This window comes from Cupressus sempervirens, chromosome 3 (genome assembly GCF_028749045.1).
Source record: "Cupressus sempervirens isolate cs-2001-9-10 chromosome 3, ASM2874904v1, whole genome shotgun sequence".
Taxonomy (NCBI): Eukaryota; Viridiplantae; Streptophyta; class Pinopsida; order Cupressales; family Cupressaceae; genus Cupressus; species Cupressus sempervirens.
In genome coordinates, this window is record NC_143120.1 from 37,696,843 (window position 1) to 37,718,008 (window position 21,166).

Here is a 21,166-nt window from a genome sequence, read left to right on the forward strand (position 1 = left end):
GTGCAGCTAGTGGACAGACAGTGGGAGACAGATTGTCAGAAGGAGCGCACGGAGACTGCAAAGTGGAGGCTGGAGCTAGCACAGGATGAGATCCGCTTCCAGTCTGCTCAGGCTGCGTATTACTATGCTGCATACATCAGCGCCGTGCCAGATGAGACATTACAGGTTCAGTGATTCTTTCAGTATGCACGAGAGTCTGGAGGTGGATGACCTCCTGTTAGGCCAGATATGCCACCACTGCCTCCGGCACCTGCTGCCCTTGCTCCTCCTAGAGGTGAGGGTTCGGGACAAAGTTAGATGCTCTGTGCTTGATTTTTTTGATTTTGATCCCTGGCTATGTATCGATTGGTGTGCCAACACCACATGTATTATTTTTGATCGATTGTGCTTGAGTAGCACCCATTTTTGTACTAACCCATTCTTTTGATATATATGTACGAGATTTTGAGCTGAGTATTCCTATGTACATGTCATTGTCTATTTTTTTTTGCTTTGATGTACATGAGATGTATGTTGTACTTAGATAGAATGCATATGTATGAACTGACATCTTACGTAGTGTTGCGTGTTTTTGACAGTCACAGGTATTCCATTGAGGAGCGTGAATCGACAAACCAAACACTTGTGTAGCCGTGGAGGAATCTGATGCATGTGGAATATGAACAGAATTACCATCGAATTGCGTGCTAATGCAAATGGAGTATGTAATGCAAGACTATGTTAAATGCAACCCTAGGTCTGGTTACCAAGCCTCGATACTTAATCATCACTGGATATAAAATAAAGCTCGTATGTTATACAATTCCCACTAACATTGCAATCATGAAAATATGAATATAACATACGTTATTGGGTTGTCGAGATTAAATGTAAGCATTCGAGCCACAAGAAGCCAGAATGACTAGAACATTTGTCCCTTTTAATGTAGCAAGTTAACATAAGCATCAAAGCATAGACACTAGGATGACCTGAATGTTGCTTGCATGAAAGGCACACCAAACACATGGGAGATCTCTCTTATGCTAAGTACTTAGTATTCATTCTGTCCGCAACGACCCTTGTGTTCGTAACCTGAGATAGAAGTGCGCTAGATATACTCGCAGTGACCCATACGTTCACTTAGTAGGATGAGCATTAGTATGTACTATAGCATGAAGATTTCACTCCAACAAACAAGGAGAAGAACCAACGTTATTGGCATATTCATATAAAAGGAGTCGAGGTAAACACGACCATCCAATACGAGATGGAGGCTCTTATAGTGGACACCCCTCTTATAGGAATAGATCAACTTATTGGAACTAAACCGCAAACAGAAAGCAAAGAAAAAGATCATGCCCCCAGTCATTACTTCTCTAGTCAAAGATGAAATCATCGAGTTGCTCGAAGGGATATGATAAAGAAAAACAAAGAAAACAAAGAAAGTGCTCAGCATATCCAAACAAGTATATCATTTTTGAGTTCAATGTTTTGGGATTGATGTCAAGTGCTAATGTCCAGAATACATTCGAGAGAAATCTCTTTAGTAGGGTGACAATAGTAGGTAGACGAAGTCAGAATGACTGGTGATTGAGGTCAAAGAGGAATCTTCATGAGGAAGAACCTAAGAAGGACTGAGTGATAGTAGACAGACATAGCTAGGACGACTGGTGACTAATGCAAAAGAGATTTTCCGTAAAAGAACCTGGAGACATGACCTGAGCAATGGTAGGCAGACATAGCTGAAACAACTAGTGACCATTGCAAAAGAGATTCTATGAGGAGAATCTCAAAAAAAAAGAGTTTCACTGGCGACAGTAGGCAGACGTAGTGAGAACCACTGGTGACTATCACGAAGGAGATTCTAGAGGAGAATCTCGAAAAGAGTGACACTAGCGACAGTAGGCAGATGCAGTGAGAACCACTGGTGACTGTCACGGAGGATATTGTAGAGGAGAATCTCGAAAAGAGTGACACTAGTGACAGTAGGAAAATGCAGTGAGAACCACTAGTGACTATCATGGAGGAGATTCTAGAGGAGAATCTCGAAAAGAGTGACACTAGCGATAGTAGGCAGATGCAGTGAGAACCACTGGTGACTGTCACAGAGGAGATTCTAGAGGAGAATCTCAAAAAGAGTGACACTAGCAACAGTAGGCAGATGCAGTGAGAACCACTGGTGACTGTCGCGAAGGAGATTCTATGAGGAGAATCTCAAAAAAAAGTGACACTAAGTGGGAATGCCCCCGAGCTATGACAAGACTCAATCCATGGATACATGAGTAGGAAGCAGGAAAGCGAAAGCGACTATATAGAATAGCCAGAAGATATGCTGCAAGGTGAGGCATTGGGAACAAGAGGCACCTGTTTACCAGGTTTTCACCTTCTTGGCAAGTTTTCTCTTTTTTTTCTTTTTTTTTTTAAATTCATGACTTTTTCTAATTTTTAGATTTTTTTCAGGACATTTAGATATGTACAGAGAGCTTGCTGAGATTAAATCAACTGTAAAACCGCTTTAGGTGGAGAATGTTCATAAGCTCTTTAAGCACTTCTCCTTCAGTTGTGGAAAGCTGATAGGTGCCAGATCCATATACTGCAGTAATGATGTAAGGACCTAGCCAGTTTGGTTCAAACTTTCCCTTCTGCATTCTTTGTTGTTGATTCTTAGGATTCACTCTTAGGACGAGATCACCCAGTTGGAAGTCACGTGGCCTAATTCTCCTATTGTAGCTTCGTGCCATTCTTTGTTGATATGCTCATAGATGATCACAGGCCACTTGTCATCGTTCATCCAGTAACACAAGCTCTTGAAGCTGAGCTATCCTGTAGTCATCATCAATGATAAGGCCTTTCATGGAGATTCTCAAGGTAGGAATCTCAACCTCTATTGGAAGCACAGCATCCGCCCCATATACCAATGCAAAAGGAGTCATGCCCGTTGGAGTTCTAATGCTTGTCCTATATGCCCACAGGGCTAGATTGATCTAGAGATGCTAGTCTCTCCCTAACTTACTGACTGTGCAATGAAGAATTTTGAGGATCACCTTATTGGATGCCTCAGCTTGGCCATTACCCTGGGGGTAATAAATGGAAGACCAATGTTGTGTAATCTTGAATTTCTTGCACAATTTCTTGAGGTCTTTATTTTTGAACTATCCTCCATTGTCAGTAATGATTGAGGATGGTATACCATATCTACAGATGATGTAGTTTGTGATAAAAAGCACTACATCTTTGCCATCAGCAATTGTGAGAGGGACTGCCTCTACCCATTTCGTGAAATAATCTGTAGCGGTGATAATGAACTTATGTCCATTGGAAGAGGTTAGGTGAATCTACCCCACCAAGTCAAAGGCCCATTGTTGAAATGGCCATGTTGTAGTAGAGGGAATCAACTCTCTGGCTGGAGCGTGAATGAGATTCTCATGTAGCTGACACTGCTTGCAGGACCTAGCATATTTAACAGCTTCTTGCTCCATTTTAAACTAGTAGTAAGCAGCACAAAGGAGTTTGCGAGCTAGTGTCAGGCCATTGGAATGAGATCCGCAAATGCCTTCGTGAACATCAATTAGTGCGCGTTTGGACTCGTCGGGTTCTAAACACCTAAGGAGTGTTTCGTCGAGACCTCTCCTATATAGATCGTCAGCAATAATGACATAATGTGAAGCGTTACGGATTAGGTAATGTTTCTAATTCTGGGTCAAACCTTTCAGAATGGTTTGATTACAAAGGTAGGAATAGATGTGATGGTAGTAGGATGATTCTTGTCCTATAATAGAACAGATCATCCTAGAATCAGCTGTGGCATAGGCTGGGTAGTGTAACACTTCCACCAAGAACTCGTGTCGTAGATCATTTTCTGGCATTTGTAGAAGGGAGGCCAGAGTGGCCATGGTGTTAGCCGCTTTATTATCTGCACGTGGAACTTGTTGGAAGGTGATGTGTGCAAAATATTTCATCAATTCATCAACCATGCATTTGTAAGGAATTAGTTTCTCATCCTTTGTTTGATACACATCATTTACTTGGTTGATGAAAAGCTGAGAGTCACCAAAGATATCCAACTGATCTACTCTCCATTCAGCTGCAATTTTCATACCATTGATCAAAGCTTCATATTCAGCAATGTTATTTGTACAAGGAAACAGAATCTTGTACGCTTTGGGCAATGAGTATCTTTGTGGTGTAATGAAAAGTAATCTAGCACCTGATCCTTTTTGTGTGAAGGACCCATCGAAGAACATAAACCATGTATGGTGAGTGAGTGTTAGAATTGACTCATTTGGAAAATCAATGTTTATTGGTAGAAGACTCTATATGGGTGCCTCGGCCAGCTGGTCTGCAATTGGTTGTCCCTTTATAGCTTTGCATTCAACATATTGGATGTCAAACTTACTTAGTATCATGACCCATTTAGCCAATCTTCCTATGAGAGCTGCCTTACTGAGCAAGTACTTTAATGGATCTATTTTAGCCACAAGCCATGTAGTGTGGGCAAGCATGTAGTGTCTCAACTTTTGGGAAGCAAAGACAACTGCCAAGCAAGCTTTCTCAATAATGTTGTAGTTTTTCTCATAAGAGACCAATGTTCGGCTCAAGTAATAAATAGCTCTTTCTTTTTTGTCATTGTCTTCCTGAGCCAACAGGATTCTCAAAGATGTTTCAGTGGCTGAAATGTATAAAAGCAAAGGCTTCCCATGCATAGGAGGCATCAAGATCGGTGGGTTGACAAGATATTGTTTGATCTGTGTTAAGCTTTGCTCACAATCCTGGCTCCAATTGAATTTCACACCCTTATGTAAGGTCTTTGTGAAGGATTTTGATTTATCCGCCAATTATGAAATAAACCTGCGAATAGATTGAAGCCTTCCCTATAGTCCTCTCATTTGACTGATGTTCTGAGGTGGTGGCATGTCCATTATTGCTTGTATTTTTTCTGGATCTACTTCAATTCCCTTTGCAGAAACAATATATCCTAACAATTTTCTTGATGTGACACCAAATGCGCATTTCTTAGGATTGAGCCGAAGACTGAATTTTTTCATACAATCTAGGATGGGACCCAAATCTTGTAGATGAGTATTGTGTTTAGTACTTTTGACCAAGGTATCATCAACGTAGTCCTCCATGGTTCTATGCATCATGTCATGGAAAATTGTAGCAGCAGTCCACTAATACGTAGCTCCAGGATTCTTTAAACCAAATGGCATCACATTCCAAAAAAAAGTTCCCCATGCACATGTGAAAGCCAATTTCTCTTGATCTTCTGGCAGAATTTTTATCTGATTGTATCCAGAAAAACCATCCATAAGTGAGTACATCTCATAGCCAGCCGTCATGTCCATGATCATATCAATATTAGGGAGCAGAAAGTCGTCTTTAGGACATGCAAAGTTAAGATCACGAAAGTTTGTACAAACTCTGATCGATTTATCATGCTTGGACACAGGGACAATATTGGATATCCATTTAGCATAATCAATTGCACGAATGAAACCAGCCTTCAGAAGTTTCTCCAATTCAGCTTTGACGAGCAATGCAACATGAGGATGTATTTTTCGAAGCTTCTGTTTAACTAGTTTGATGCCTGGTGCTATGGACAAGTGATGCATGATAAGATCAGGATCCAATCCGGGCATGTCAGAATATGTCCAAGAAAAATTTATTTTCTTTCCCTTGAAAAAGGCAATGAATTATTCCTTCTCTTCAGGCGACAATGACTGCGCCAGATGTATCACATGAGGATGTTCTTCTGTGCCCAAGTTAATTGGCTGTGTCGGCTCTATTAACACTGATGATCTCTTCTGAAAGTGACTGGGAAGGACATCAAATATCTCATCTGCGGGCACCTTAGAGAGGTTTTCACCCTTAGATATGTCTTTTGTTTTTACTTTTTTGGGATTCGACACTACCACAATGTGGTTTTCACCATCGGACCTCTTGCATTTTTTCTTTTTAATTATGTGACTGAGATATTTGATGTCGGCCTCAGTCATCTTGATACTCTGCTCATTGGTGGAAGATGTTACAGGTTCAATAGCATTTAGGTAACAGGCGAGAGCATAGTCATTCTAGAATGTGGGGACTTCGTTAGATGCATTGGGGTTCCAGTCTATAAGCTTGAGATGTGCGAGTGAGAGAGTAGTGGCTGGTTCAATTGCATTCATAGTATAGTCATTAAATGCGTGGACCAGCAATTCGAGACCTACGGTGACCTCATCAACATGTGTATTCAAACACCTCAGACTATGAACGTTAGTAATTGACGACTCTAGGACACTAGTTGGATCAAACCCCCGTGATCTAATCCTAGATGTTTCACTCACTTCGATTTGATTTTCATAGACATGTACTTGGTCAATGTCTTTATTAGTAGTCGCTTCTGAAAGATTGTCAAATTCATATTCATGAGAATCGGTGCTACATGGTGAGAGACTATAGAACTCCCCAATAGTGATAGGGGCATAATCTCCTTCAGCCTCTGGATTCTTACACAAATACTCAATACGGCATGACTGACTAGATTTTCCCATTTCTGGATGATATTTGAGTTGCTCAGTATTGTCCTAAGAAGAATCACTAGTATCATCCACAATGCTAACACGTGGCACAAAGTCATCTAGCTCAGCAAAGAATTTAATGAGATCATAAGGAATAGGATGAGGGTAGGAATCCTCATCATCAGATTCTTCCTCTCGAGTACCTGACTCAGATTGTGACTCATTTTCAGATGAACTCTCAGGTATGGGTATGAATTTATTGGATCCCAAATGGAAAGGGACCTTCTTAAACCCTAGGCCAGTTGTGTCGCTGTTGCTTAGAGCTATTGCTTTGATAGGATCTATTAGACCATTGTTATTGCACCCAATAGGGCCGGTTCCCTTGTAACCAAAATGCTTCATAAGCTTAAGACTAGGTCCATATTTCTTAGGATTGATTTCTCGAGCTTGTTCTGTTAGGTCCACTGGAGCTTCTTCTTTGTAAAACCATGCAGCAATAGCTCTGTTTTCACTTTCATCTTCTAATGGAACTGTAGCCTTGACAAAAGAGCCATTAAACTTGGTCTAAGGTGTCAGCACGAATGGCTTCTTTGCTTCTGAGGGTCTCCCAAAATGTTGAGGGGACTCTGGAAGAAATGTTAATGATAGCACAGGTTCCATGTGGTACTCTCCCATACCATTTTCTTTCAATTTGAATGACTACTCAATTTGTTTCAGCTTATTGTTGTGACAATCAATAGACTCACGGTTAGCAAGGACGAAAGAATCAGCAGCTTTGAGCATATTGCAGGTGTAGCTAGTAGTGGCAGGAATAACAACTTTAGAGCCATGAAATGGGAATTTAATGCATTGGTGGTATGTGGATGGCACAACGCGCATCTCACATATCCATGGCCGTCCCAACAGAATGTTGTAGGCTAAGGGAATGTCAAGCACCTGACAAGTGAGATCCCTTTCGACAGGACTGACGCAAATTGGTAAAGTCACAAGAACTAGTGACTTTCGTTCTACTTCATCATAAGCTTTAATAGTGATCTTTCGTCGAGGACCAACAGAGTCCTCAAAATAATCCAATTGTCTAAGTAGGGCAGCAGAAACAATATTTAGGCCAATGCCATTGTCAATGAGTACCCGACAAACACGTGTTTGGTGGATCATGACCTTAATGTGTAGAGGCTGATTGTGTGGGTGATTTAGTGAGTTGTCATCCTCCTTGGAGAAGGTCATAAGAAGAGGTGAGGTCAAGTGACCTACCATGGATTGAAATCACTCAAGATCAAGATCTTGAGGAACGTTTGCCTCAGTGAGGGCTTTGTCCAGAATTTGCTTGTGGGCAAGTGAGATTTTAAGCAGCTCAAATATGGAAATGTGAGCATTGGTTCATTTTAACTGATCTAGAACACTATAACTGGTTGCAGTCAAGTTGGTCGTGTGTTTTTCACCTTTACTGGATGGACCAGCAAGGGCTTTGTTCTTGTGTTGTTCAAGATTTGAAATAGGAGGTGCAGGGCCTTTGAGCACCAACTTCGCATGAGAGTGAGTAACAGCGTTGGCACAATGTTGCGAAGATGCATTATCCATGTTATTAGAAGTAGGGCCTCTCAAGACAAATGGTGTCTTGGGTTTGTCATTATCTTGCTTCCCCTTTATGGTAATAATGTCGCAGTATTCAGAATCTACAGGTTCAACCATGTGAATGACATTATCATCATTGGAATACGCATAGTTGACCTTATTGTAGGGTTCTGGTTTCGAAGTCTCTCCTTTTTCATAAGCTGGGAAAGGCTCTTTGAACGCCTTGTGGTCCGAGTTTTTGTTATGTCCATCTACTAGAAGTTCACCAGCATCAATCATGTCTTGGACTTTATGACGCAAGTTTATACAGTTGCTGGTTTTGTGTCCCTTGTTTTGGTGATACTCACAAAATGAGGTCTCATTCCACCATGGTGGACGTGGTTGTGGATCATAGGGATGAGGGTTATCCATTGGTGAGATAAGCTTGTGTTGTAGCAATTTTTTGTAAACCACATCCAAAGGTTGTCCCAAAGGCATATACTCTTGCTTGGGTCATGTTGCCCATGAGTTTCTCAATTTGTTTCCAGATGTCTTATTGTCAGGGGGAGGCTTCTTAGCATTTTTGGACGCTTTGAGACAGTCTATGAGATTAAATGTTGCTTTAGCAGGTTTGGGTGTGACATTATCAACAACCCCATCATGTACAATTTCTTGGTTCTTGTTGACATGTTTGGTTTTATCCCTGTTGGAAGTGGAACCTTGTTTTGTGTCTCTCTGAAGAGTGAGCTCACCTTTCTTGACCATAAATTCTTCGATACAGATAGCCTGTGTAATCATGTCTTCAAAGGTACGTGGACCTTATAGTTGGACTCTATACCCGAAATCAGGTAAGAGGTTATCAGTGAAAATGTCGAGCTTCTCCGTTTCTGGGATTTTACGAGAATACTTAGTGTATAGTTGTCTCCACCATTGGAGGAAAGTGAGAAAAGGCTCACCAACCTTCTGTTTAAGGTTGCATAGATCTCAAATATTTACAGGATGTTGAATGTTATGAGAATATTGCTGAACAAATGAATTAGCAATTTCGTCAAACATCGTGATACCAGGAGGTAAATGTGAGAACCACTCCAAAGCCTGACCACCTAGGCTTCTAGGGAATAAATGCATGAGTTACGTTTGATTGTGTATAAACTCCATAGACAAAGCACCAAATTGTCGCAAGTGATCTTGGGGATCAGTAGTACCAAAGTACTTGTCATATTTGGGTAGTTCTACGCCTCGTGGGAAAGGTGGCATGTTTATACTTTTGTCAAATGGAAATGAACAAAGAGCATCCAATGTGTATGTCTTTTTAGGTTTCTCCTTCTCAGGCATCATCTGAACCAACTGGTCTTGCATAATTTTCAATTGTTTTTGGAGTTTAGCGGTCTTAGTTTCTTCTTCATGTGTGATAATAGTTTCCACATCGAAATGTGTGGGCAGTTTAGCTCCCTCTTGGGCAAGTTTGAGAAAGTACTTTTCTTTCTCTTCGTTGAGTAGGATTCCCATGACCTTCTAAAATTTTTTTGTCTCTTCGACATTTTGCTATGTGTTTAGGAAGGATTTCCACCTCTTCTTGTTCCTCATCAGTGTCATATTCTTTCTCTTTCTATTTGTCATCCCTAGGTGGTTCTTGATATTGACTATGACTACCATGTTTAGGTTCATGATTAGTCATTATAAGAACGTGTTCAGTTTCTATACGTTGTGTTTCAAAAGGGTCTGTGGAGAAAGGATCATACATTGTGTTTGGAAATGCAAGACCTCTACCTGTCTCAGTATCCTCTTGATAAAAAGGATTCCTAATTTGTTGCAAATTGGAAAATGTTCGTTGAACTTGAGGTGACCTGGTAGGTGAGGAAGACCATGAAGACGCCTCACTAGCCAAATTGGATACAGATTGCGTAGTGAAAGGTAAACTACCTCTATCACGATTACGACCCCTAGCATGACCATGTCTAAGGTTATCGGGATAAAACACGTTGCCGCTTCTGGTTGTGACAGTCATAGACAAGGATAAGAAGCTAGAACCTAGACAAGGACTACACTAAGACTGAGTCTCAAAAAGGACAAGATAATAGCAAGAATGTTGTTCACTAAGGCACAAATGGTCTGATTTAAAGGCTAGAACAACCAGAGATTATGACCACTGCGATACAAAGTAGTACAAGCATTAAGACAAAGACCAAAAAAAAAAACTTATGAGACGAGGCTAGTCAAGGTATAAGACACAAGTCTTCAGCTAAGTGAAGTGTCACTATTTCAGGACTATTTGCAAACAGAGAGTGATAAACAGGCACAGAAAAGGACATCGTGTAGGCCGCATATAGCTAGAACAGACCCAAATTGGTAATGTTGATACAAACTCTCGCGTGAAAAACTTTTACGGGTTGCGCAAAGAATTTTTACAAGTCGCCCGAAGAATTTTTTGTCTCGCGTGAAGGTCAGTAATAGTGGTTTAATTTTGCTCAAAAATGTTGATAGGATCGCGCGAAGATGCACAACAGCAATTTAATTTCGCGCGAGGACAAAATGGCTTCGCGCGAGTTTCAGATGATTTCGCGCGAGACCCAAATGATTTCACACAAAAGGGCAGAACAATTTCACAACAGCGATTGATTTTGACAAAAAATTTGATCGTTTCAGTAACCAGGCAGATAAACAAGCACGTAGAACAGCAAGCAAGTGATTTCAAGAAAGTCTGAAAACAATGAGCAAGGGCAAAAGCAACCTTGTGCATGAACAATCAAGTGACTTAGTTTTGTGCTAATCCCTAGGAGAGCTATTTGTGTATGTTTTCAAAATTTTTTGCAATCACGCATACATCTCTAGAAAATAAAAGTTGGCCTCTCTAAGGTTTTTAGTAATGGTTTGACTCTGCAACTTTTATGACTCACAGGGGTGATCTCCAATCTCAGTGCACCGAGGGTTTGACACAGTCCGAGAACTTAATCTTCAAGAGCTGCTAGGGAGATCTGACAACCCACAATGAACCACACCCATGGAGATTTCTTCCACAAGGACATTTATATAGTGGTTGTCACTACCATGGCGAGAATGGCTATTACCGCTCGAGGTTCCGTCATCACAGTTTCCCCTGTAGAGGGATTGTCTGCTACGGTTAACCCTCTCTAAAGGTGACCGACTCACAATAGTGTACCACAAGGGGACTTAGCTTCCAAATTCAAGGTTTTGACACCTTTTCACCTTTAGCCCAATCAAAGCAGACATATTAATCTGACACGCTAAACTAAGATTATCTCTTAAAGATCTATGATATCAACTCCCAGTGATCTATCAACCTCTCCGGAGAAAGGATGCCTTAATCAACAAATTGAAGATTCATCTATCTACGAGATGCTCAAAGTATCCTCCCCACCTACAAGGAATTTGTCTTAGAGAGGAGTTTCACTAGGAACCCACTCCCTCAAGATCCATGAATAGTGTTCATGGGGGCTTAATTACTATGTGTGTACCGAATGTTAATTCCTGAAAGAAAATCTATCCAAAAGTAATCAAAGAGCACAAGGTGGTACACTTGACGCTTTAACTGATGTGAGGTGAGTCCAAAGATGTGGAACATTTAATCCCTCACACAAGCTAACATGAGTCCACAACTTAGAAACTAGTGAGTTCTAAAAAGCACAAAAGGGTTGCCTAGTGGAGCCTTTAACGCTTCTGTCCTGTAGACCCCTCCCCTTTAACGTGGTGCTGATCTTGCAACCACAGGGTGGAATGAGGGGCTGGCGGATTAGCGAGTCCAATAACCCAAAATAGCTATCTAAATCTATCACTAGTACCTAAGCCTGCTAAATGAATACTAACGGAGATCACACCCTAGTATCAAATTATGCATGTGTTGTAAAATGAAAATACAGAAGGAAACACACACAAGCTGGACACGAGAGATGTTTGTTTTAGATCCAAATGAAGTGTTATCAGCTGAGGAAGGTTACCTAGTGATCCTCGCAACGTGCTTAGTAGATTTTACCTATTTTTAGCGACTTTATCATGCTTTTCCAATTGTCCCGCAAACCGCTGTTATGTTGTTCCAAAAAAATCAGAAAACACAGAAACACTAGAAATCGTGAACAATCAGTAGAAAAACCAGAAAACACGAAAATCAATGCAAAAAAATGCCTTTGTCAGTAGAGTTTCGTGTGAAATTCCTGACAGTCTGCGCGAAGAATTTTTACGGCTCATGCGAAATTATATTTGGCTCACACGAAGAAATAGGTTTCGCGTGAAGTTTCGTGCGCCCAAGAACTTTCTCGCGCAATGCAGAAGGAATCTTCACGCGAAGATTCTAGATCGTCGCGCGAAAATGAACAGTCTCGCGTGAAGATTCTCTAATCTATACGGAACAGTACGGATAGAGAACAAAAAATGATTAAAAAAATACAGAAAGAGGCTAGAAAAATTGATTTTCGGGCCCCACGGTGGGCGCCAGAAATGTATGGCTGAATATGTGGCCTCTGCTAACACACACACTTCAACATGGTCATTGTATGCAGATTCATCCTAAAATGAACATTGGATTCCGAAAATCAGCCGGCAAAGCGACCTGTTGCCTTCTATCTAAAGGGAATTGCTTGTAAGATATCCTCAGATTTGAGGTGTTTAAGCAACTAGACCTTGTAAGAACGAAAGATTTGAATGCAATTTAAGCTATATGAATGTGCAAGTAATCTAGATGAAGTACAAGCAATTAATCTAAGAAATAAAAGACATTAAACTAAAAATGTATGCATTATTAAGCTAGATGAATTTAAACTAAGAATGCAAGATGTATGTAAAAATATGAGCAAATGTGAGTATGAATTCCAGCAGCAATTCGATGCAAATTCTCCAAATTCATCCTCTCAAAATGAAGAGATGAGGGTCTCTTAAATAGACTTTCCTGGAATCCATCAACAGTTGAGATCGATTTCAATCAATGGTCAGGATTAAAGGTGAAGTTCAGTCATAAAGGGAGATTCCCAAATTAAAGAGAGTTAACAAATTTAATTTGAGTAAAATAAGGAGTTAACTTATTCAATTTGAGTAGAAAAAGGAGTTAACTGATTTAACTCATTTTTAATCAATAGTGAACTGGAAATTTCCCTTTTTTGAACTGAAGAGAGATTTTGGTGAAATATTTAATTTAATAAAATGAGATATGGTCTCATAATTACCTTTTTCATTTAATTAAATAATTCTATTTAATTAATTAGAGGCACTTTTCTTATATAATTAAATAACTTCATTTAATTAATTAAGAATGACTTCCCATTTAATTAAATAACTTTGTTTAATTAATTAGAAGTAAATTCTCCATTTAATTAAATAATTTTGTTTAATTAATTAAAATAGGCATATTTATTAAATTAAATAAATTCAATTCCATAGTACATTAGCCTTAGGATATAATTTAATTTAATTAAAGTATAAATACTTATTAATTAAATAAAATATTAATCAATAGGTTTAATGTAACTAATATGAGTAAATACTATAGGAATTAAATAATAAGCATGATGAATGCAGATTAGGGTTTTCTGCATCTGACATTTAAGTCAAGTAGTGAATAGCAGAATGAGAATTGCCTATTAGAATAGGTCTTTAGGATTGGTTAAAAATAGACCAGAATTGGTATCATGGCAATGAGCCAACTTTGAGGTATTACAACTAGTAATTCAAAGGAACAAAAAATATTTTTTTCCTCAAAAACTATTAGATAATGGGTGATTATTTAGCTTGTCTTCTAATTGAAAATATAATTTTATCAAATGTTTTGATTGGAACCAATAAATTTGGAATACATTTTTTATAAATTTTGTGATGTTGATATTTACTTTTTCAATCATTTATATAATTTTCTTTATTTTATAAGGGATGAACACTCCAAAAAATGGCTCCTATAACACTAAAATAATTTAGCCAATCATATATTTTGAATAGTATATAAAATTTATAAATTAATATTAGAACTTTAGAAATATTTAAGTTAATAAAAAATAATTGTTTGTGATTGGTGAAAATTAATTAAGTTCATGCGAGCTCAAAATTATTGGCTCTAGATTCATGACTTTTCAAAGCCTTTCCACCTAGAGGCCTTTACCTCGCATATGGTTGTGTTGGAGATTTGACCAGACTTCCTTTTAAGTACTCCCAAATATGACATGCTTTCAGAATGGAGATTTAATTTACTATTTGGAAAGATTGTAATGTTATTTTATTATCTCGCAACTTTCTTGGTATACATGTTGCTATGTACTCTAAAACATGTATTTGTAATAATGTCATGATGTAGATTCAAGTATAGACAAATAAGGTGACATTGGAGGTAGCTCACCTGCAGGAGCTCTTAGCTCATTGGGGTAATGCCCCATGTATAGTTGCCTAGATACCACCAGATACTTTATCCGGTGATTGTACTCCTCCTTGCAATCGTTGGAGAGGCCAAAGTAGTTCAACATGCTGCTCGCATGCTCCTAGGTCGTAGCCTTCTCATCGCTCTCCCAATGGAGGTTTTGATGATCGTCGCCGCTTAGCCTCACCTCCACAGAGGATGGGTTCATGTTGGTCACCAATGGCTCCTCCTATTGCCCCTAATGCAAGTTGGCCTTCTGCACACAAAGACCCCAAATGGGCTTTCCCTCGGCTAGATTTAGCTATCTCTTTGCCTAGGTGATAGGGAGAGAAAGAAACAGATGATGTTGTTGTCGCCCCTACTGATGGTTGGGCTTCCTCTGAGTCATTTGCCAACCCCACAGACTTTTGGGGTTCTGATGATAAAGACCCTCCCTCGGCTAGCACTGCTCTTGTAGCCTGAGGGCTTTTTGTGTTAATATTTTATTTTATTTTATGAATAGTTGTCTTTTCTGGTTGCGTGTTGAGTGAACTTGTGGGGTGATCTTATATCCCCCCAACTACTTATTTTGTAGATATGTATCTTTAATATTTAGTTAATAGGAAATGTCTATTCATAAATAATAATTTAAAAATTAAATTTTTGGAGGTAGTGAATACAATAGTATATTGCTTTTGACAAATACAATAAGAAATTCTTATTATATTTCTAAATAAAATTACAATAATAAAATTCATAATTAAAAATATTTTTATATAATTTATGAAATCAATATATATATATATATATATATATAGTCACCTTCATTCAAGTTATATAGATAATGTAAATTTTAGATACTCCAATTTAACCTACATCAATGTATCATCCATTTTAACTTTAACTTCCTCGTTTATTTTAAAAGTAATAAATAATATTAATATTAATATCATACTAATAGGAAATATAACATAATCTACATTATACTAGAAAGCCCATGATAACTATAATTCAAAGGCCAATCACAAATGAAAAATACAAGCAAGGGATAGTAGATAGATAGGAACCCAGCTTTAGGTAGGGAACCATTAGGAGAGATATTTTTTAAATATATAGGTAAATGTGGTAGATAAACAATAAGAAAAAAACGCTTAATTAAATTAATTTTTCTAATTTAAGAGTAAAAAAATGAGAAGGGTTTGATTCTAAAAGAGGAGGTCCAAACTTCTAAGCAAAGATGCTTGACCCAAACTTTATTATAAAACTTTAAAATGACATGAAATATGATTCTCCCTTTGCTCCCAAGCCAAGCTATATGTTTTCTTTTGAGTTCAGCTGACGATTCTTCCCATTTCCCACATCATCAATCACCTAAGACCATCTACAACTTCAACTGTTCCCTCCACTTCTTCTCCAACCCCATTAAAACAAACTGCACACTTCCATATGGACATTGATTTGACACCCAAACCATTCTGTTCTAACAAACACACTACAGATTCTCAATCAATTCCATTGCTTTCCTGAACTGAACTTGCATGACAATGTGCTAACAGAAATCTAGTTTCTGGACGCTTTCAATACAAACAAAGTCACCAACTCTGTTTTTTTTTCCTTTTTTTTTTTTTTTGGCAGGTAACCTTCTTATGATCTAATTGACCTAGCAGTTAATTTTGTGTCTTTCTTTTTAAGGAATTCCAGGTTTCTACAAGAAAAAATGACGTGGGTTTGCAATAGTTTTTTCATTTTTTCCCCCTTTCAGAAGGGTTTTAGTAGCAATATTGCTCAATGAGAGAACTGATCAGGATCTTTAATGTTGTGTTTTTTTGCAGGGGTTTTTTCAGTATGAATATGTGAAATGAGAGAGAAGCTAGAAAAATTTGCAGTCATGCCATTTACAATCAGCTGTGCTACTCCTTCAAGTACTGCAATCAAAGATCAACATATAAAAAAACCAACTGGTGGGGATTCTGTGCTTGCAAGGACTTCCTCATCGGCTAAGTCAGAAGTCAAGTATATAAATGTTGCAAAAAGTTCCAATTCGGGAACCAAAAGCTCTCTTCAGAGAGGTATGACTATATGTTCATTATGAGTTAATGTGATTAGTTATGCGCAATAAATGATCCATTTGATTAGATAATGTTTCATGCTAATTATATGAATCGGTGGCAACAGACAGCTGATTTGAATTTGATTCAGTTATAGTCTACATAAATGTTCAAACATTAAGCCAGCCCATTTGATTTTGAGCTTGTACTATTATGATTTGAATTCTCATGCGATGCAATCTGAATATATGCTCAACAAGCCCATTGATTTGAACTCGTGCAATTCTTACTTCTATTTTGTTATATCCGCCTAATCATACACAAGAAACTGATGAAACAGATCACATGAACATTCATGTGTGAGGCGTATCTATAAGTCCTTAACTTTTGGCGCATACCCTTGCACTACACTGCAAGTTAAGAATTTTAATAGCTTGATTGAGATTCAGAAATGGCTTTTTAGATTGAATAATCATGATTTTCTTTTTCTGATCCTGATTGCAGAAACGTCCTTTACATCGTCCCCTCCAGTTGAAACTTCTATATTTACAATCCCTTTTTCCAAATCCTTAATATCCAATAAATTGCAGAGATTTTTCAAAGGGCTCAGAGCACTTACCCAACTCTTTGGTAAGGGAATCAACTTTGGTTGTCGATTGAATTTGTATTTTCATGCTTTCAGATTCAAATTTTCTGGACTGATGTTTCATAATTGCTTGGCAGTATATAAAGAAGAAGAGATGCAGATTGGATATCCTACAGATGTCAAGCATGTTGCTCACATTGGGTGGGATGGATCCTCTGGTAGTTGCAGAAGCTGGGTATGTATGTCCATTCACTTATCATGATTCATACCACTTTTTCTTGTTAGATAAATTCTCTATCATTCAGCTCTCTTGCTATAAAAAAGAGTTGAATTGCCATTTGATTTTACATGATTTTCAATTTGGGTCAGGCAGGCTCTCAAGGATACACACTAATACAGGGCTTGTTTTGTAAATCAGCACAAAATTCATGCATTTTAAGGCATCTAAACAAAACCTATATACCTTGATGCATCCGGAGGGCTGAATAGCCAATTCCCTTTTCCACTGCTAGTCCTGTTTTTGGGCGGCACACTAGTCCTAATTTTATGAATAAAAGTTGCCCCTGGTATCCATTTGCATGTTATTTACCATAACAGCAACGCAAATGCATGTATGGGGCCCTGAGAAATATGGGGTTGTAAGTTGAGAGTCAGGAACATGAGTGTTCATATGATTGTAAAATGTGTAGTCAGTTACTCTGGAAGCAGACCATTTGCTTAAAAGCTCTTTGTATAGTGAATCACCAATTATATGGTACTTGTTAACTCTGTCAGGTTTTTGTAGAACTATTGGTCGTTATTTAGAAAACTTTCTGACAGGGTTAGACTCACTTTGCAGGTTTGTAATCATCTATGCTTGTCCTGTGATTTCCTATGTTTATATCGTGGGGATCTCATGGTCTAGGTTTAATTAACTTTTTCCCAAGTCTCATCCATGGATCAGCTAAAATTATGCTCCTTAATCTGTGGAATTTTGAAAAGCTCGAATTGTCAATATCTTACACAAATGCTAGATTTAACCCAGTACATGGGATAATATCTAAGGAGGTGCTGACCACTGAGTCAACAACAATTTTCTCTGCCTAAACACTGACACTGAGCCTTCAGCACCTACTGAAGAGAGATTTGAACCCATGACCCAAGAATCTGATACCAATTGTTCAAATCATTTGTCGTTGCACCAGAAATTCAAGCTGTCAATGCCCGATACAAATGTCAGATTTAACCCGATCCGTTGGAGAATCTCCAAGAAAATGCTGACCACCAAGTCAACAACAGTTAAATTCCAAAGGGACCTCCTCCCAATCAAAATGTTCAACTAATAAGTTACTTTGAATCCACTTAATTCAAGTTAAATTAGAAGAAGCAATACTTTAAGAACTCAAACACAGATTTATGTTTTAAGAACGTTATAGAATTGCTATTAGAATACCCCATTGACGATTCAAACTCATTTACAGAAGACAGAGTGCTTAATATTGTTATAGTTCACCAAATGAGAGTCCTTCTAACATAACTGAAAACATTTCATTCCCTCCCTACAAACTGCTATTCGTGGAGGGTGTATATATTATATACTATAGTCCATCATGATTTCATCCCATACTTAATTGAGAGTAACTTTTTGGATGAAGTTGTAAGCACTGGAAGTTCGAGCCCTACTAAAAATATAGCCTTTGCAGGTGTGCTCCACTGCTCTGTAGCAATGTAGATTCCATGTGTACAAAACTCTTAGGCTTACATGAGAGTTTGAAGGTCATGTATACAGTCTACCTACTATTGATTGGGAGGAGGCCCTACTCAATAGGGAAGGTTTATCTCTAGTGAGGGCTGTGTTCCACTGGTTGTGTTTCTCCAATAAAACTCCTTTGCACTCCTCTTTTCTATTAATCAAAAGTGTACATCTAAACAAGTGGCTTGCCATGCAAGAAATTCTGATACTTCAATTTCAATCTTGAATCATTTTGTTCCACCTTATAGCGGACAATAGACCCCTCCACTTAAGCTAATTCATAATTAGAATGACTCTTTGAAGTAGTTTAACAGAGAGTTTACAAATTGGGTAAAAGGTGTATTGTTGTAAATTGTTGATAACTATTTTTAAACATCAAACATGTTTACCAGCTAAAATTGGACACTTTTTTACTGCATGTGATTGGGTAGTAAAATTACCATTATCTATCTGACTGTTAACTGTTTGATATTTAACTATACCGATGAAACATCAACCATTTTGTATACAGATTGGCGAATTGAGAGGGCCTGCAAACCATTCATCAGCAAATAGTAATGATGAATCTGAATTGGAACAACCAAGATGTTCAAGCTGGATTGAGGATGCTCCATCTCTTCCCGATTGGACTCCACAGGGTCAGTCATCTTTTTTCCTTATAGAGTCCTATTAATTGCACAAATTCACTTACTAAATTATGTTTGTTCATAGGCTTCTAAATATCGTCCTACTTAGTATATATTATCAGTTTAAAAATATAAATGTACTTGATGGCTACAGATCTGTTGGGCACTCTTGGACTCCATCCACCTACTCCACAGTTCAACCTCTTCAAGGCAGCTGAGGCAAAGGCAGAGAAAGCCAAGAGTATATCATTTGAATCCAAAAAAGCCACATCGTCTCTTCAAATGATGTAAACCAGACTTTTTTTCTTTTTGTCAAGACTGATATCACCTACTCTTAAAACCATAATGGATGTGTGTTATTTCCTGATGGATACTCAATGCGTATACATCCATAACCAGAGTCATCATACCTGATCCCATTACGAGGGGGTCTCTTCTAAATTCCAATATGTGCAGATATTGATTGGTGTTGCTGATTTGGGTGGTGCTATGAATTCAGTATAAAATCTTAAGGATTACTTCATCATTGTCACTCAAGGAATATTATATCTTAAGCAAAAGCTAAAGGTTAGAAATAGGTGAGAGTGGTTTAGCAAATCCTATTGAGTCATGGAAACTTGCTTGAATTGCAAGATATCTCATCAGGATAGAAAATGTATGTTGTTGGGTTTGTTATGGGTCCATGGCCCTTTGGATATTGTTTGTAGGAGCATCTGTATATCTTTAGTGGTTTCGTGTATTGTTCATGTGACATCTTTGTCTTAAAGTTTAAGACACAATTTAATTTGGAAGAGTTTCAAAGCTCTTTTGTAACTTTTGGGCGAATTTCTTGGAAATGGTGGTTGAGTCGGGGCATTCTTTATTTCAGTGCAAAATGTGGGGCTGAACAAATCATCATATCCAAGGTAGAGCAATTGTCATATTTTATTCTGATCAGGGAGAGACATTTTTCAATTATGAATTTCGTACAATGTTTCATTATTATAAAAGATGATTTAATAGCTTTAATAATTTAGTGTGGAATTGAAGGTGTATTTGTACAAGATGAATCATAACCATGCTTTCGGTGATCACAAAGCAAGCTGATTTAAGTCTTATATGAAAAGACTAGTGGCATGATTAGAATTTTATCTCATTTTCATTATTCTACATGTCTAGATCTTGCTTTTATCCTTGGTTGTAAAGTTCGCTTAATTCCTCTAAAGTTCCAATGGATAGTTATATGTATATATTAATAATAATTAAATAGTTTGTAAAGCATAATTTATTTTTAAAAATAGATGCATTATCATAATTAGGTGTTTTTTTCAAATATAAGAAATAACTAATATTTTGAAGAGGGGGGATTTGATTGGTGCGAGTGTCGTGTTATAAGCATAAGATCTAGTCTCCCTTCAACTCACATGGTATTGGAACTACACTTTTATTGGAGGCAAAATATAAATATATGTGCATGGGTATGTATGTGGAGGATAGGGGGAAGGACAACAGACTTCTTCTAAAGAAATAATTAAGCCAGTCACTATTATAAATAATAAAAGAATTAAAATAAACCTTTTAACTTTCATTAGATTTAACTCTAACTTCAAAGAGAGGATAAAAAACTACAAATACATAGAATATTGTAATAACAAATGTTCTTAAAAGTAATTCAAAAAATAACAAGTAGAGCACTCATAATGATCAAGTCATTGACTATAGGTAGACTAAAAATCTACCGAATTTTCTCTATGATAGAAATGATTCTTTGGATATTTTTTATAAGAATATTTTTATATTAAAGATGTCCATCCTCCTTTAATATGGTATT

At 37.8% G+C, this 21,166-nt stretch overlaps 1 protein-coding gene across 2 annotated transcripts; it reads left to right on the top strand.

The window, feature by feature from the left end:
* The first annotated feature begins 15,597 nt into the window (after positions 1–15,597).
* On the top strand, positions 15,598–20,169 carry LOC149564662 (uncharacterized). 2 transcript variants are annotated; one of them, XM_089818221.1, is made up of 6 exons: positions 15,598–15,999; positions 16,197–16,433; positions 16,917–17,042; positions 17,136–17,233; positions 19,242–19,368; positions 19,511–20,169. In XM_089818221.1, the coding sequence occupies exons 2-6, from the start codon at positions 16,223–16,225 to the stop codon at positions 19,645–19,647; spliced, it is 699 nt and encodes a 232-aa protein (XP_089674347.1). In that variant the 5' UTR covers positions 15,598–15,999; positions 16,197–16,222; the 3' UTR covers positions 19,648–20,169. The 2 variants fall into 2 exon arrangements, with proteins under 2 accessions (XP_089674347.1, XP_089674346.1); XM_089818220.1 differs by having other exon boundaries at positions 15,969–16,086.
* Positions 20,170–21,166: the final 997 nt, after the last annotated feature.